The 18,177-nt window shown below is 45.4% G+C and overlaps 1 protein-coding gene across 3 annotated transcripts in view; it reads right to left on the bottom strand.

Annotated features, from left to right (window-relative positions):
* Positions 1-287: 287 nt before the first annotated feature.
* Positions 288-18,177, bottom strand: part of ASB7 (ankyrin repeat and SOCS box containing 7) — a 36,308-nt gene continuing 18,418 nt past the window's right edge. For all 3 annotated transcript variants that reach the window (XM_039844112.1, XM_039844113.1, XM_039844114.1), the window contains 2 exons: positions 11,725-12,330; positions 288-2,656 (listed from right to left, as the gene is read on the bottom strand). In XM_039844112.1, the coding sequence (XP_039700046.1) occupies positions 2,517-2,656; positions 11,725-12,330 (746 nt within the window). In that variant the 3' untranslated portion in view covers positions 288-2,516. The remainder of the gene's footprint in view (positions 2,657-11,724; positions 12,331-18,177) is intronic.

Here is an 18,177-nt window from a genome sequence, read left to right as displayed (position 1 = left end):
AATGACACGTTCTCTCGCCTCATTCTGTGACCACAGAGCGCTTCTCTGGCAATCAAGTTCAAATGCGTCTATCCTGCACGTCTATTATTCCTGCATGCCACTAGCTACCGACTTCGAGACACTGTAGTTACTGTTTGTTAAATGGGACGTGTGATTGGGATTTTACTAACAACAGAAAGAAAACACCTTTTTAAGCTTCCAGAGAAATCAAACCTCAAACAATAAATAATGGAATTATACACCTCTTCATTAAACAGACATTGCAATTCCAGGAAGAGCTCTCATAATTTTTTTTTTTTTTTGAAAGTCGCAGCAGCAATACAGAATGAAGAATTTCCCTCCATCTGATCTTTGTACTTGGAATTCCCTGACTCAAACTCAGTGGCTTAGTTTGGAAAGCTTCGAATGGCTGGGGGAAGGAAATCTTTTTAAACTGAATAAATTCATACACACGTGTGAGGAGAGAGGCTCTGGCATTACTGCTCAGAGTGCGGGGGCCCTCCCATCTCCTCGGGGTTTTGGGGAGAAGTAACTCTCAATTCATTTCTGGCTGTGCCATGTCCTAGATGTCTCAGCTCCGACCTGGGCACTGGCTGGAAGAATGGGAACGCGGCTTAGCTCCTATTCATCGTAAAGGGACTCTCTCTCTCTCTCTCGTGAGGTAACTTTTCTGGAGAAATTCTTAACAGGGCAAGGACACATCTTCTATTTCTGTCTAGCAGGCTGCAGTCACAGTTTCGAGACGGCCATAGAAATGGCCACGCTCTCACTGGCTCCCTGCAAAAGGGGCTATGTGGCCATCGGCGGTCCCCCAAATCCTTTCTCCGAAGCGGCCCGTTCCTCAGAAATCTAGGACAGGCCGATCGGACACCCCGATGCCACAGGCACTCTGCGTCCGAGAGAACAAATTCTGTGCCGCAGAATGTGTAACTGCAGGATCTGGGGAAGCAGAAGCTGGAGCCGACTGCTGAGTTACACTGTGCACGTGAAACAGTGTGATACCTAATGACGTACAACTAGAAAGTCAAAGAGAAGCCCTTCGTTGTGTAAACTTCTTGAGAAATGTATCACTGGGGTGTAACTATTTTGAAACTGCCCAGAGCGCTGAGAATGACCGCGATGTTTGAAAAGTTTTCTTTCGGAAACCAATGATGCTAAATTGAGCACGGCATGCAGCTCCGAGGGCGTGATGATCACAGATCTCTCTGGGAGTGTCCCCCCTGTTACCGACACATCGTCACATCCGTGTTTACACTGCCAGCAAATGCCCCGTCAACCCAGAAAACACAGTAACCGTCCAGAAGAGCCTCACTGCCTGTAACCTTCAGACAGACAGGAAATGTCTCATTAGCATATTAGGAGCCCATCAGACTTTTAAGTGTGCATCGATTAGCAGTTTTACCTTTTAGAAAATTTTCTTCACTGGGAAGAAAAAAAAAAAAACCACCGTGAAACCACCCCGACTTACTTAACCAATAAAAGCCAAACGGTTTAACAATACTTGGGGCTATTTTTAGAATACTCTACCACCGGGCTTAAATTTTTGGCTTCCAATGAAGTAAAGGACGAAGCTGGAAATGGAAATTGCAGCTGACACACTCTGGTGCTGTGAGTCAAAGAACAGTGGCCGTCTCTGTTCTCACGGGCATGTCGGAGCCGGCTGTGGCATGAGGAACATCAAGGGAAATAATGGATAAAATACACCGGAAAGAGTATTGCACTGGAGGCGCTGTCTGAGAAACAGAATACACTGGCTTTATAAAGTCATTCTCTTTCCCCTTAATCATTTTAAAAGCACAATTCAACTAGAGACAGTAGTTGACAGGCGATGTCTCTGGGTAGTGTACCACGGTTGGTAAAAAAAAAAAAAAAAAAATAAGTTAAAAACAAGAGCGCACCAACAGGAAGCAGAGGTACTGGATTTATGTCACCCGAAAGCTACAGTAATTAGGAAGAGAACAGTTGAAACAGCCGATTTGTATTCATTAAAAATGAATGAGGTGACAGCCATTTACTGTAAAACTGTCTTAGGGCGTTTTCCAATGGGACCCAGGACCGCCCCCTCCCCGGAGGAAACCACCCCTCCAAACTTTAACGTGTGCCCTGCTGGTTTACGTCGTGCACCCCAATGAAACCGTAAATATGAAAAGGGTAAATTCTGCACTCCAAACCTGCTTGCGTCATTTTGGAAAAACAATTTTTGTAAATGCAATATTGTATAGAAAGCTTGGACCTCTTAAACCTGGACCAAAAAACCAAATTAAGACCTTCAAGCGTGCGTGCGTGTGTGTGTGTGTGTTAATGCTGTGTGTATGTGTTTATATATATATATAAAAAAAAAAAACCCTCCCTACAATGAAAACCAACCGAACAAACAAAAATAAACCTAAAAGTGTATACCTGCCTTCTGACTTTACAGCAAATCAGAAATTGCATAGGATATACTTTGTGCAAGGCAGAAAGCCTTTTAAGTATCTGGAATACAAGCCCTAGTCCTGCTCACAGTTCTGTGTGGATCAGATATCATCAAATTTGTGTTTTAAGTAGTCTTTGATGACCTTGGCAATCGGTAGTTCATCAAGCAGCTTTAAGTTTTGAAGGCCTATACACTGTCGAATTTTAATTCGGCACAGGTCCTGCAAGTTTCTGGGCTGTCCTAAAAAAGACAGAAAAAAAAAAAAAAATGTTACAAAGCTCCAACGCGCGATCTCTCCGGCGAGCTTTCAGGCTCCGGAGAGAATGATTTATTTCACCGGCAAGGGTCTCTCTCTCTAGACTTAGCAGACGCATAAAGATGCTACCGAGAGGGTGTGTCCTGGGCGCCCGCACGTGAGGCCTCATTTGATGGCTCGGTCGATGTTATTTTCACCTCCATTTTCCAAATAAGGACACTGAGTATCAGGGATTTCAGTAAATCGTTTACTCTCAGATGACAAATTAAGGCTTTTGAGACCGACACTAAAGAGAGTTCTCGCATACGCTCAGCTTCTGCATCTCGAGAGCTGGGTACCAAATGACACACTCCCCAACGTGGCTTCTCCGTTCAGCTCGCTGTCCGAGACGCTGGAGCCCAGATACGTGACGCGATTTCTGGGGGGCTCTCCCAAACGGCAGCGGCCTACCTGTTCACGGTGATGGCAGACATAGCAGAACCTTGGCGGTGGGGATGGGGGTGAGGCGGGTGGGAAAAGTACCCCAAGCCATTGTGAATCTACGCGTCTCCCGACCTCACGCCCTGACCACCTACCTACAAAAACCTCTGCTCTAACCCAACTCAAAAGGAGGATGACAAAAACCCATTTCTCTCACTTTCGAACGCAGCGTTCTACAGAAATAGTACGGATGACCGGAAACACAGGCCAACATTCTCAGCAGCGACGCTTCGGTGGTGTGTGCGTTCACCTCGGTCCCGCTTTCCTGGTAAATGGTGATGATAATAAAAGCTAACGGATGCGGGATGCTTACTCTGTGCCACGGAGTCGTAGACGCTCTTGGCACACACTAACTCCTTTCATCCTTCTTCTAGAACATGCTTTGATCGTTACCCCTGTTTGAGACTCCTCCTGTGTCTGAGTCAGTAAAATGCCCCAAATCAAAAGAAGGCCACGCTTCGGCAGATCTCAAACTCCTCTGTCATAAAACCTCTTTCTATTTTTAAAAATTAAGGACCCCAAAGAACTTCTGTTTACGTGGGGTATAGGTATCAATAATCACCACATTAAAAGCAGAAACAGAAATTTTAGAATTACTTATTCATCTAGAAATAACAAAAATAAACCCTACTACATGTGAACATAAATAAATTATGAAAACAAAATCTTCAAAAAAAAACAAAAAACAAAAAACCCGGTGAGAACAATGGCGCTCCTTCACGTTTCTGCCAAGCTTTTAAAGGTCTGGCTTAACAGACGATGGTTTAATTCTCACATGGGCTTCGCCATCCTATCTGCTGTGACGAACTCACATCATCCGGTCTCTGAAAATGTCCTGTTACACTCGTGAAAGCAGGAATGTGGAAAAGATAAATAATCTCTTAGTACCATTATGAAAGTTGTCTTGACCTCAGACACCCTGAAAGGCTCTCGGGGAGCTCCAGGGGTCCCCAGGCCACACACGGAGAACTACTGCTCTCCTTAGGACCTGAACCCCGACTTGAACTGCCCTCATCCACAGTGATCGCCGTTATTCGAAGTTAAGTAACTTTTCATAAACGAAAAGGCCCCTTCGGATGCAGACCTCTGCCCCGTAAGGCCCGCATGAACACGTGCTTTCCAAGAGTCACTTAACACACGGGCTGTACATGGCAGTGCGGCGGGGGCCGCAGCCTCCCCAGAAACATCTGAACCAGGGGCTCGCGTAGCTGTGACACACACACCCACGCGTCTCTCAGCAAGATCACGTGCTCCCCACCTCCCAGATCTGGGCTAACGGGGCGCTTCGTTAGGGAGACGAGGTCAAGTTCCCAGCGGCTCGTCTCCGAGCGTACCTAACTGTGAGCAGGTACCTCCGGCGCTTTACAGGGCTGTGATCTGACGTTTATGCAGAATGACCTAGCAACGCCCGTCTTCCTCACTCTATATGGCACGTTCCACGAGGCCACAGGTCTACTTCTGGTGCCAACGTGAGCCCGATGGCTGACCCGGCACTCAACAAATACTAGTGGGACAAGCGAATACTTAACAGGTTTGTTCTTGAAGTATAAAACGGTCAGCTCGTTCACTGCCAAACACGCCCCTGTCGACGGCAAATCATTGTCTAAGCTGCTCTGAATTACCTTTCGTCACCATTCCTAAGCCGCCATTAGGAAGAGCATAAATGACAACTGTCATTTTTTCAACAAATGCTCCCAGTATTTGATGTGCAAATGCGAACCAGAATGTGAAATAGATGTGAATCTTTTTTTTTTTTTTTTTTTTTAAAGTAAAGAATCTGATTTTCCTAATAGATGGCAGGTTCTTTTCGAGTGCAACATTAATATAAAAACCACCACAATATATTCGGGCCAAAAGCAGATGGGAATGAAGCTGACGTAGAGGAGTATACACACACGCTTAAACGAAGACACAGCGTCCGACAGAGTGGAAACACTAAATTACCCGAAGTGCTTAGTTATTGTTGAAAAGAAACGGTCAAGACAATAGGCTGCGTGATGGTGGATCGGCTGATACTCTCGTTTTTGCGACAGGTGCGCGCTCTGAAAACGAACACAGCTGCCTCATGCTTTTTGTCACCGTGTGACTGGACGCTCCCATTATTAAGAGATGAAGTCTAGGTTCCCGCTCCCCAAAACTGGGTAGGCTCGTGACTGACAGAAGTGATGCTACGTGACCGCCATGGCTAAGTCATGACAGGTGACCATGGCTTGCGCCACGCTCTTGGGACATTTGCTCTTGGAACACGGCTACCGCATGCGAGCGGTTTACAAAAAGGAACGGAGGTGGGTGTCCACCGGTCCGGGCTGAGCTCCCAGGGAGCCGTGAGCACCAACTTGCCAGCCGTGTGTGTGAACCATTTTGGAAGCGGGAGGGCCCCGGTCCAGCGGCTCCAGGAGACACTTCGTGGAGCAGAGAAGTAAAATTATTAACGAGCGCTGTTTTAAGCCACATAATGGTGCAGCGTTAGGTACCCAAGTGAGACTCGGGGACCTGAAAGTAGAGCGTGGCCATGAAAGGCACTGAAAAATAGGTGGCTCTGTCACTGGGAAGGGCCTTGGGGAGGTTGCTGGTTGGGGCTGGAAGGGAAAATGTGTTTAAATGTTACTAGAAGCTGGAGGCCGAGGGGACCCGCCTTGCATTAGCGGTGGGAAGTTCGGCAACATTGTCACCTGCGGTTACGGAAGACAGGAAGTTCCCCGATGATCTAGTTATGATAATGCCCCAGGCGGAACGCTGGGAGTGTCGCAGCTACGGAAACACTGCCATCCCCAGAAGCGACCTGCGCGGGCCTTTCCCAGGAAATAACGCCCTTTCTACGCCTAAACGCTGGAAAGGTTGACTCACTTTGCTACTGGTTTCTCTTCCCCTGAAGCAGCGCGTTGTGCCAATCTTTAGATATTCTGGGAGATCATCCTGACTGTGTGTAATTCTTGTCCACGAACGAACTTTCGCGGTGGGGCTGCGCCTCGGTGGTTGAAAGCATCAACTGTGGGGCCGGACGGCCTGGGTTTGACTCCTGGTCCCACGGCCCACGGTGTGTGACCTCGGGCCAGCTCCTCCGCTCCTCCTGCTTCGGTGTCCTCCTCCGCGAACTGAGTATGACAACGCCTACGTCACAGGCTTCGTGAGGGTAAAAGTGAATTTTGGTAACGTGCTTGGAATGGTACCAGGCACGCAGTAAGACCTATGTCAAAGCGTTACGTAAATAAATGGTAAAACAGTAATTTGTAAATACTCGTACAGATGTTGGCGTCTCCCGTCCAGAAAAGCGTAGGGCCCCTTCTTGGAAGCCGAAGTCTCCATCTCCCTGGCATTAAGAATGAGAAAACTAACTTGACAGCGCGACAGTAAAGGAGTAATTTACCATCACTGGGAAACGTTCTAGAAACCACTGCCGTATCTTTAGGAATATCGTTTTGGGAACAGAAGATTGTAATGGAAAAAGAAGTCCTTATTTTCTTGTCAACGCATCACTCAGAAGTAGTCGCTGAGCGTCCACTAGGTACTCAGACACGCGTTGTCACTGTCCCACAGGGTCAAGGGGCACGAGAGGGGAGGAGGCCGAGGAAAAGAAAGGAACGGAAACCAGAAAACCGACACGCACGTGCGGACGCCCCTGAGGTGTCTCAGAAAACCATCCCTACCCTGTCAAACGACAACCGTCTCGTTCTCGGGATTCTAACAGGGGACGCGTGGAGGGTGTCGGGCAAAAGAGGGTAATTGAAGGAATTACGAACACTTTGAGAGATGCAGAAAAGTACAAGGTGTCCATACTGACAGACCACGACGGAATTACATAACAGTTCAAAGGGTTACTCGTCTCTCCATTCGGTGAAGAAACCCGTCATTAGTGTTAATTGGGTATTAAAATGGAAAACCAGCTTTTGAAGGGTCCCGTCTGGTAGAAATTACAAAACCAGGCAGCAGCGTAATTTGGAAAATTAAATATCATAAACCACCTCCTTTTGACATCGCCGTGACTGTATTTACGACAGACTAAGCTTATTTGGATAAAACATCTGGAAAGGTGGACGGAGAGGAAAACATTTTTACATAACTAAAGTGGACGAAATGAAAGCGAAGTAAGTTTTTCTTTGGGAGGTAGAGACTGAAGGCGGAGGGGACGGTGTCGAGAGACGCGGACTCGGCCTCCTCTGGACGGCTCTGTACGATCGGACTTTTCCATCGAGTACCTCCTGTCTTAGGTCACTGTCTGGATGGAAGGGGGTCCCTGTTCCTCTTTGTGAAGTCTCCCCTTCCTATTTCAGAATCCCATAAACATGTTTTAGTCCTTTGCTCCTGCCTCTGATATACCCTCGCAAGGACTTCGTGTGAAATCTGTGAAACGAATCTCACTTCACAGGACAAAGGCAGATTCTGGTTCGCCTTAAAATACAAATCACATTGTCAAATCGAAGGCTACTGATTTAACCCTTGGAGAGACTCCAAAGGTACATTATCAGCCTCGATAACACGTGTCCGTCGGTTACCGTTTTTCCCCACAGGCAAATGAATTTTGACCTGTGTTTTCCATGTGCACTAAGCCAAGCAAAGCTACACATCGCTCCCTAACAAATGACAACAAACCTCTAGAAGTTTACATTAAAAACATAAAGTAATAGAAACATAATGAAAACCGTACAGATAAGGTGATACTCTCTACGTCAAAGAACCTTACAATGCAGCGTAATGGGATTTCAAACTGTGTACTATTTATGTTTGCTTTTTACTTCTAAGAGTGATTTTAACAACTAAGCCTGAACAACCCGATGAGACTACCGGGTCGATGTCTCGCGAAATCCCTCATTTGAAAACAAATTCGATAACCGAAAATGACCTCAGTTCCAATGTGCTGAACAAAATCGTTCTCCTGAGGGTTACACGAGGGACCGCGGATCTGATCTGATGAGTCGCCCTCACACCCACAAGAAGGAACCGGTTCAAGAGCGCGCGGCTCCCTAGTGGGTCCGCGCACAGGCGCGACGTAAATCACTCTCCTCCCGCCGCGTGCACCAGTGTGGCCTCAGCCTCCTGAACTGTGTCCCAGGCTCCTGGGCCTCCGCCTGGCCCTGGTGGCGAGGGGCCGTTTACGTCCCGACCCGGGAGCCCCCGCCTTCGACGGAGCCGCATCCACAGGATGTCGACCGCTGCCTGTCCCCACTACCGCTGCCACCCGGCGCTGTCACGCCTTCGCTGTTGTCTGCCGTGGTCCCTTCGGTTTGTTTGTACCGCTCTTGTTTTTCTTTCGAGTCAAAGCTCTGAAAGAACAGAAAGTGGCTTTTGAGAAACATTATTACCCGCTAAGCGAGCCACGCCTTCCCTTCTGCAAGGCGACGCTCGTTTGCCAGCTGTGAGCTTCGGCCCTTGGGAGCTTGGCACGAAGAAGCGGCTCCGCCACGTGACTGGTTTTCCGGAGGAGATCATTCTAGAAGGTGGAGGTTTCCGGAAGTCTGGCTGTGGGTGACCAGACGGCAGCTCTTGGTGGCTTCTCTGTCCACTCAGAACCAACGAGGCACCAGCAGACACACTATAACAAAGCCACTGTTTACAGGCAACTTTAATCGGAGTTTTTATGGCAAGTTTTCTAAAAACCCGCAGTTGCTTTTAGATCACAGGACTGTGATTTTCTTAAACTCTTCCTATTGAAATGAGCTGCTTCTAGTTCAAATGGTGAATGACGAATGGGAAAACGGCCCCGAATCAATAGCACCAAGTGGCACTTCTGCTGTGCCGACGCCTCGGGAGCCTGCGCTGTCGGGTCGGAAGCCGACGGCTCGGTGTGGGCCGGGGCTGGAAGCGGCTCACGGCTTCGCCTCGCGGCTCCCTGCCCGCCCGCCCGCCTCTTCTCCTCCCTGGCTTTCAGCAGAGGCCTCCAGAAAGAGCCAGCCCTGGCTGGTTCCTCTTCACACATCATTATTCACCGGGAAAAGAAAATCTTACGAAATACCGCACCGGGGAAGCAGAAACACTCGACCTGCCTTCGGCAGGAGACTCCAATGGAGAATCGAGAAGGGATGGATTATGTCGAGGCATCTGAGGACGGAGAGTAACTGCAGCCTTCGAGAGACGGTCCCTCCCTTGGGAAAAGCACTGCACGCATCTGCTCGGCCAGCGTCCCTTCCACAGCCAGCCAACCGGCCGAGCCCTGTTCACTGAGGGCCTACTAGGTGCACGCCCTGCCCTCGTGCGGCGCAGAACTCGAACACAGAGACATGTCCCTGCTGATTTTTCTATCTGCTCCTAATTTTAAAGGTGCATGTGAATCTTTTTTTTTTTTTAACTCAAAATTCTGGCTGTGCAGCATAAAGGGGCATCTCCTCCTAGCCCACCGGCCGCGTCGTCGTAGGCAGACTGCACAAGAGTCTACAGCACCGGGCTGCACAGCAGGTGAGTGGCGGGCGAGCGGAGCATCCTCCGTATCTGCAGCCGCCCCCAGCGCCGGCATCGCGGCCTCAGCTCCGCCTCAGCTCCTCAGGCGTTGGATTCTCACGGGAGCACCGGTCCCTGGGGCCAGAAAGGTTGGGGACGCCTGGTTTACAGAGCTCAAAACAGGAGGCTTGGATAGAGAAAGACTCTATGGGATTCACTCGTTGGGAGCAAGCCAGCCCTTCCTGTTCATTCAGCACTTAAAATGCACCAGGCGCTGTTTTAAGTGCATTAGAAATATCAACGCATTTAACCCTCATGCTAAGCCTGCAAGATGGATGTAATTATCCTAATTTTACGATGAGGACACTGAAGCACAGAGTGGTTGGGTGACCTGCCCAAGGTCACGGCTAACGTGTGGGAAAGTTAGGGCTCGAGCTTGGGTGATCTAAGCTGTTTAACCACAGAGCAAAATATTTAATGAAAGGGGCCGAGGCGTTTATGTACGAAGCATGGCTTTCTCAAGGCAGCCACACTAATTTAATCAAGAGTCTCTAGAGTAGGACTTAAAACAAATCATAAGATACCCAGAATTTAAAACAAAAAAGATATACTTCACAGGCCATATTCCACGACAGAATCCCAACCTCAAGTTCAAGAGTAATCTCATCTCCCATAGCGCCACCACCCCGACCAGTCTATAAATGAAGACTGTTGGAAAATGATTGCAATCAGCATTGTATTGCAATCTTCTCTTAAAATGCAGCCTGGGTATGAAGAGTCTGGGGAGCTGGGGAGGAAATGGCACACACGACATCCCCATCTTGGGGTACCTCCGTGTGCCTCAAAGCTTTCTGCGAGGGACCACCTGCCAGACAGTCCAAAATCCCTCCGCCGAGGCGGGCGGACCTGCGCTGCAGAACACGGGAGCCACTGGGCACGTGTGGCTATTTCAACTGCAATGACTACAGTTAAATAAAATAGAGATTCAGTCTCCCAGTGGCATTAGCCACATGGCGAGTGCTCGAGAGCCACGTGGGGACAGCACAGAGACCGCTTCCGGCAGCAGAGACAGTTCAAGTGACAGCACAGGCGAGAGCTTAAGCCTTGTTTGTTTTCATGCTTTTGTCTGAATACACTTAGCAGGAATCACCTCAACTTTCTTCCTCACGAATTCACGAAATTCAGATTACATTTCGTTTCTAACGTAAAACGGTAACTGTCGGGTTTAGGTGCAAGGAGGAGCGTGGATTACGTCAGTAAATCGAGTACCTGGTGCCCAGGATGCCTTGCTTCTTCCCTAACGTTAAAACCAGGCGAGGAAAAGGGCATTCGTTAAGAAGGACGGCAGGGGGCAAAACCAAACATTTGTTTATAGACTTTAGATCTGTGTCGGATGTTAAGTTCTGATATACATACCGATCCGGTCACAAGGAAGCCGGACGAGAGTGGGTGGCCGCATCCACACAAACTAATGCCCCCATCAGAAACGTAAACGCCACACTATACAAGTAGGTCAAGAAAAAAGCACCCACGCCAAGGTCAAGTACAAAGCCACATAGCCCTGGCCCGGAATTTTCCACGGATGGCAGATCTCTTCTTCCAATGATTTCTAGCATTCCTAACGCGCTTTGCTGGGATACCTAACTGAGCACCGGCCACCCCATCGCACGTGGGTTCACGTCATAATGCAGAACGGCCACGATCGAACGTGAACCACAGCTCAGCGATCAAACACACGGACGAGGGCACCTCCGCGGCTGCGGCATCTGTCACCGAAACCTGTTCTGATTAATTCTTCAATCTCGAGTCCAAGGCCTCCCGGAAAAACTACGCTCACGGCCGGCAGGAGCTGCCTCGTTCTAACACAGACCTTTGTTCATTTAAAAAATTCTTTGTTCATTTAAAAAATTCTCCTATGTGTCCGTTTCTCCTCTCCCCTCGTCCATCTCTATCGCTTTTAGGAACACGGCTGAATTTTCATGAAATTTTACGATACGGGGCATTCTTTTGATTTTGGATGAACGGGGTCTTACTTACCAAGCCAGGGCTAATAACAGGAACCATTACTATCTGGTTGGTTTTAGTTGTTAAAAAAAAACACCTTAAGCGCGCCAGAAGATGCAAATTTTGAGGAAAAATGCAATAATAATAATAATAATAATAATAATAATAATAATAATAATAATTAGATATTACATACTTGTGACTTCTTGTAAGAAATCCAGACACGGTCGACTACTTCCAGAAATGCTTAGTGACACAGCCAGCGGGGTCTGTCCCTCATAGTTCCTTGTGTTCGTGTCTGCTCCGTAATTGTACAACATCCGTGCGCAGAGCACGTCATCCCTAAGGGCGGACAAATGTAAGGGAGTCTGTCCGTCTTCTAAGCGACCCAAGTTCGTGTCTGCCCCTCTCTGAAGGAACATTCGGCAATAAGAGTGGTTGCTCTTGATGACGGCATATCGCAACAGGAAGCCATTCTGAATGTCGATGTTGGCGCTGTGGTCCAGGAGGATCTTCACGCAGCTCGACCTCTCCCGGATGATGGCGAGCTGGAGGGGCGTCGTGCCTTTGTCGCTGAGTGGGTCGACCTCGGCCTTGAACTCCAGGAGGAGTCGGACGAACGAGTCCCTGCCGTAGTGAGCGGCCACGTGCAGGGGAGTCCAGCCGTCGTTGCTCTTTGCGTTAATGATGTCGCCCCTGTATTCCGATTCTAACATCAGGCGTGCGATCCGGGCCCGGCCGTGCATGGCGGCGTAATGAAGGGCAGTGAAGCCTCCGATTAAGTCCTTAACGGTGGGGTCAGCTGGAGTTAAAGCCAAAAGGAAAACGTTAGCAGATTCTCACCCAGGACGACGACCCCGTAACGTTGGCGAGGCACGCGGTTTGGGGCCATTCTCATACCAAAACGTGAAAGGGTTAAAAGTTGGAACGAACACCAAGCACTTCCTTCCTCATTTGAACTGAAGTGAACGTTTTCACGGAAAATAAAGTTCAGTCGAAAGTTATCAACCCTGGTGAAGAGAGTGAGATCGACTCACGGAGTGTTTAAAAAAACATGTATAGGAAAAAAAAACAACAAAAACAAACAAACAAACAAAACACCGAGTTTAGACCACCGCGGTCCCGGCCTTTGCTGATTTAATCAACTGCTTTCGGCTACTCAAACTCACCCACCTCTGTACTGTTTCATGTTTCTCTTAAGTTTTTGTTTTATTTTCTTTTGTGCTTCTTCTTGGTCTTAAAGAGAAGCATGTGTATCAACATCTGCTGCTCTACATTACGGATGTGCTGTGGTCTGGCAGGCTGCATTGTTTGGGGTGTATTAGGTAAAAAAAAAAAAAAAAACAGTTTCCCTGTGGTCTGTAAAAATTCCAAAGCATGTACGATATATGTTAAGTGATCTGGATAAATCATGTTTTCATAAGATAAAAGTCTATTCTGAATTCTTAAGTTTTACAAGAATTTTGGAGTCCGTTAGAATTAAACAGCACATCGTGTGAAAATCTGGAAGTAACCTCAGCACTGTATAAATACTATTTTCTAAAACGGTTCCAAAACCCTTTGCTAAATTGATTCCTGGGTGGTGGGGGGAAAGGGGGAGAGAAAGAAGCTACAGTGATTGATCTGCTCTGTGATTCCTCGAGTCACAAACTTCTGTCATCTGCCCTGGCTATTTCCTGAACCTCGGGGCCACTTGTGTGTGGCTCTCGTCGCCTGGCCATCCTGGACAGCTGGCCCGATGCAGCAAGAACTGCTCCTCCTTGTTACGAAAGCTACTTCCAGGCGGCCAGCGATTCCCTTCAGAATCAATTCAAAATGAGATTAAAATAACTTGCTTCTTACAAAAGACCCCTTAATTTCTGGTTGGTTCATGAAAGAGAAAAATTCCTGTTTTCTAAACAAACAAAAAGTCTCCGAAGTTGGGTGATTAAACATTTGTGCATTGTTCAGTAACACGTTACTTAGTTCTAAAACATATGACGGCTGGGTCTCTTAGAAAAATCCGCGAGACAAAAAAAACTATAAATAAAATAGGAATATTATGGAGAATGAAAATTTCAGTTAAGAAGTAGTCTGCTAACACAAAACCTGTAAAAAGTTAACATTTTAGGGAAGCTATCCCAGAATTTCTAAAATTCTTCAATATAAACAGTACGAAGTAGTAACACTGTTTTTAACCCATTTAAAGAAAATCAAGGTATCATAACTGCCTTGGTCTTTACCAGGAGAAAAATATACAGTATCTATTTAGTATATGACTTAAAAAATAAAGGCAAGAGAGTATTTTAACAAAGCGTTTTGCTGCCATCTACTGGTAAGGCGTAATCACGAGCTGCTGTTTCCATTTTGACAGATCCTGTTTCTGACGTCTCACTTACCTAAAGGTGACCAAGTGAAGACAGGCATGAAATAAACAAACAAACAAACAAACAAAAAAAACCAAACCCTTCTATTTAAATGAAACAGTAAATCTTGCCAAATCGTCCGTTTCTAATCTACACCTGACCCATTATCTGCTTCCAGACATTCTCTCTCAATCTGTTAGTGAAACCTGAGTCTTTTCTTTCGCTCCAATTTTCATCCACCAGGGGGCGCCTCTCAACGAGCCAGCCGACATTCTTAGGCGCATCCTATTCTCGCTCTACCTGACGGGGAATTTAAAATTATGTCACGTTCAACTGCACTTGCATCTTTGGTTTTCCACTTGAGGTCTTTTTTAGGTTTTACTTACATTTTGGTCAGGAAAAACAATCATGAACAATGATTTGCACAGTCTCAGTAAAAACCATTAAATGCATTGGCTGAGCACACGTTGGAAACAGCACAGAGTTTTCAGTAACGACGCATACAATCTGTACAGTTACTGAGGGATTAACGAATGGGAGATCTAAGACAAATGAAGATGCAAACGAAAATGAATTTAAGGATCATTAGAGCTAACGCGGTAAGATAAGAAAAAGATCTCGTTTGTAATAGCAACAGAAACTACACTTAGACGTAGATTCAGTAAGAAACGTGCAAGGCACATACGAAGAAATCGATGACTAAACCGAACTCACTTTGTGTCTGAGCAAACGTCCCTTCATCAGAAAACCTTTTTCTGAACACTGAGATGGCAGCTCTTCCATCTCATTACTTTGTCCCTTTAGTAACCTTTTCTTCCCCAAGAGCAAACTCTCTAAACAATAGAAACTCTCTTAAATCTATTGAAAAATTTGAAAGTATCTATAAATAAAAGCAAACAAACGTTCCCTATCCATGTTTTTTTCCTCCAACAGCTTTACTGAGGTACAATAAAATTTACCTATTTTAAGTGTACAGGTTGGTGAACTCTGACGAATTGTATACAGTCACATAATATTTCCATCGTCTCGAAAAGTTCCTTCCTGCCTCTTTACAGGGAAGTCCCTGCCCAGACTCTGGGCCCCAGGTAACCCTAAAATTTTGCCTTTCTAGAATTTCATATAAACAGAATCATACAGTATGTAGGCTTCTGTGTTTAGCTTATTTCGTTCAGCAGGTTTTGAAATTCATCCATATTGTTGTTGTATCGAAAGGTCATTTCTTTGTTATTTGCTGAATTGTATTCCGTAACATGGGTATACGATTATTTATTTAAGAGCAGATGAGTAATGGGTTATTTCCGGTTTGAGGCTATTATAAGGCTACTGTGAACATCTGTATACAAGTCTACATGTGGACACGTTTCCATGTCACTTGGGAAAATACCCAGGAGAGACTTGCTGTGTCACATACTAAATGCACATTCGACTTCTTGAGAAATCGCCAAACTGTTTTTCAAGTGGCTATCCAAAAGTTTTTAATTTTGATGAAGTCGATTGTCATTTTTTTTTTTTTATGGTTTGCGCTTTTTGCGTCCTACTTAAGAAATCTTTGCCCAACATAATGTCACATAGATTTTCTGTTTTCTTCCAGAAGTTACAGACTTTTAACTCTTAACATTTAGGACAATGATCCACTGCTAGTTGATTTTTGTGTACAGTGTGACGTTGGATCAAGGTTTATTATTTCCCAGATAGATAAGTAGCGGGTAGACAGCAGGTAAGGTAAGTCCTCAGCCTTCTTTAATCCTGTTCCAGCACAATCTGTTGAAAAAACTAGCTTTTCCCCCAACGATTTATCCTGGTGTCTTTGTCGAAAACCAATTTACCATAAAACTGTGGGTCTATTTTTGCATTCTATTCTGTTCAACTCATCTAAAAAAGTCTATCCATACGCCAAGAGCGGATGATCGTTTTTCTTAAGATTTTTATTAAAACTAAATACGGTATTGTATTCTCAAGTGTACACTACAGACTATCTTGATCACTGTAGCTTTTTTTTTGATTACTGTAGCTTTACAGTAAGTTTTGACAGCAGGTAGGGTATGTCCTCAACCTTCTTTGATCCTGTGTCAGCCAATACATTTAGAATCAGCTTGTCGATTTCTTCGAAGCTGCTGAAATTCTGAAATTCTAACTCCGCCAATTCTTAAAATGAAAATCTCCTCAAAATGATTTAAATAATATTGATTCTTTCAAACCATGAACATGGATTATGTCTTTCTTTTATTTCACATTTAGGTCTTCTTTAATTTCCCTCAGGAATGTATTATAGTTTTCAGTGTACAGGCCTTACGCGCACATCTTTCATTAAAATACTATATTTTAAATTCTGTCGCTCTCATAATGAATGGCTTTGAAATTTCCATTTCTAAATGTTATTTGCTGGTGTAGAGAAATAAAATTGATTTTTGTATATTGAGCTGACATTCTGTAATCTAGCTAAATTCGTTTTAGTTCAAGTATATTTTTTGTAGATTTCTCATAATTTTCTACGTATACGATGATGTTCTTTGCAAATAAGACAGGCTTACTTCTTCCCTTCGAATCCACAGGACTTTTGTTTGCTGTCCTTCCCTTACTCCAATAGCTATAACCTACAACAGGATGCTGAGTAAAAGTATCAAGAACATACGCTCTTGTCTTGTTCTTGATCTTAGAGAGAGAAGGCATTCCGTAGTTCATTCGACGTAATGAGAATTGTAGTTTTTCATAGGTAACTTTCCTTAGGTTTGAGAAGTGATCTTCTGCTTCTTGTTTGCTGAGAATCTTAATGACGAATGGATTATTTTACATTGTCACGTGCGGTTTCTGCATCTACTAAAATGATCTTTGGCGTTTACTTTTGTTCTGGTAATATGGAGAATTACTCATCTCGTTGATTTTCAGGTGCTACACAAACCTTGCGTTCTCGGAGTAAATACTACTTGGTCGTGATGTAATATTGTTCTTTGATTATAGTGGATTGGATTTGCTAGCATTCTGTCAAGCATTTTTATATCTATTAGGAAGGATACTGGTCTGTCGTTTTCATTTCTGGGGCACGATAAGCAACATACAGTCCGGAAGTGATTCTCACTCTACCTTCTCAAATAATCTGGGTAGTGCTGTGATGGTTTGTTCCTTTGATCCTTGAAATAATTCAACAGAGAAGCCAGCTGTGCCTACAGTTTTCTTAGTAGAAAGTTTTAATTATGAATTACATTTCTTAAGATAGATACTGGGCTATGGCATTGTTCGGTTTTTCTCTTGGGTCGGTTTTGGCAATTTGCATCTTTCGAGGGATCTGTCTGTTTCTTCTAAATGGCATAAAGGTGTTCATCATACTCCTTATTTTCCTTTTCATGTCTGTAGAATCTATTGCAAAAACAGTGTTCCATACTTGATACTGGTTATGTGTCGTTTCTCTTGGCTTCTTCGTCAGTCTAGCTACGGATTTATCAATTTCATTAATCTTTTCAAAGAACCAGCTTTTGTTTCTCAGTTTCCTCAACGTTCTATCTTGCCCGTTTCCTATCCACTGATTTATTTTATTCCTATTTTTATTATGGCTTAAATGCTAGCAATAAACAACAGCTTCCTTTCCTCTCCCTTCTCTTGGGCTATTACTCCCCACTGCCCTCTCCCCGCAAATAATAATAATCCGTTCCTCTTTCTGCGTAATCCTCTGTAATCCTCCCCTGGTGTGGAAGCGGGACCTGTGACTTCCTTCTCACCAACAGGATGAGAAGGCGCAGACGAGGAAACGTCACTGCTGTGACTATGTTAAGCTCTGAGATTCCGTCTTGCTGGCAGACTCCTGGAGGGACTCTCCTCACTGCCTTGATGAGGTCAGCTGCCATGGTGGGAAAGCTCACAGGACAGGAATCTACACGTTACCTCTGGGAACCATGACCTCCAACCGGCAAGAAACTGGGACCATCGGTCCTAGAAGCACAAGGAAATTGATCTGCGAACAACCTGAGTGAGCTTGGAAGCCAATGTTCCTTCAGTCAAGCCCAAGAAGAGTCTGGCCAACACCTTAAGACTGTGAGATACTAAATGCGTGTTGTATTACGTCATATGTTTTTGTAAGTTGTTACAGAGACAGAAAATGAATAGTTTTTTTATATGGACCTGCATAAGTAACTTTACCGGTGATCTTTATATTTTTGTGTGTGGTCTCTTCCTTCCAGCCTGGAGGCCTTCTTTTAGTACTTTTTATTAAGCAGGTCTGAGAGCCGAGAAATTCTCTTCATTTACGAAACATCTTCATTTCACCATAGTTTCCGAAGGGCGGTTTTCTGGACATAAAATTCTTGGTTGAC

This window comes from Pteropus medius, unplaced genomic scaffold (assembly GCF_902729225.1).
Source record: "Pteropus medius unplaced genomic scaffold, Ma_sr-lr_union100, whole genome shotgun sequence".
NCBI lineage: Eukaryota > Metazoa > Chordata > Mammalia > Chiroptera > Pteropodidae > Pteropus > Pteropus medius.
The sequence above is the reverse complement of the archived record's forward strand: the minus strand, read 5'-3'. Positions and strand labels throughout refer to the sequence as shown.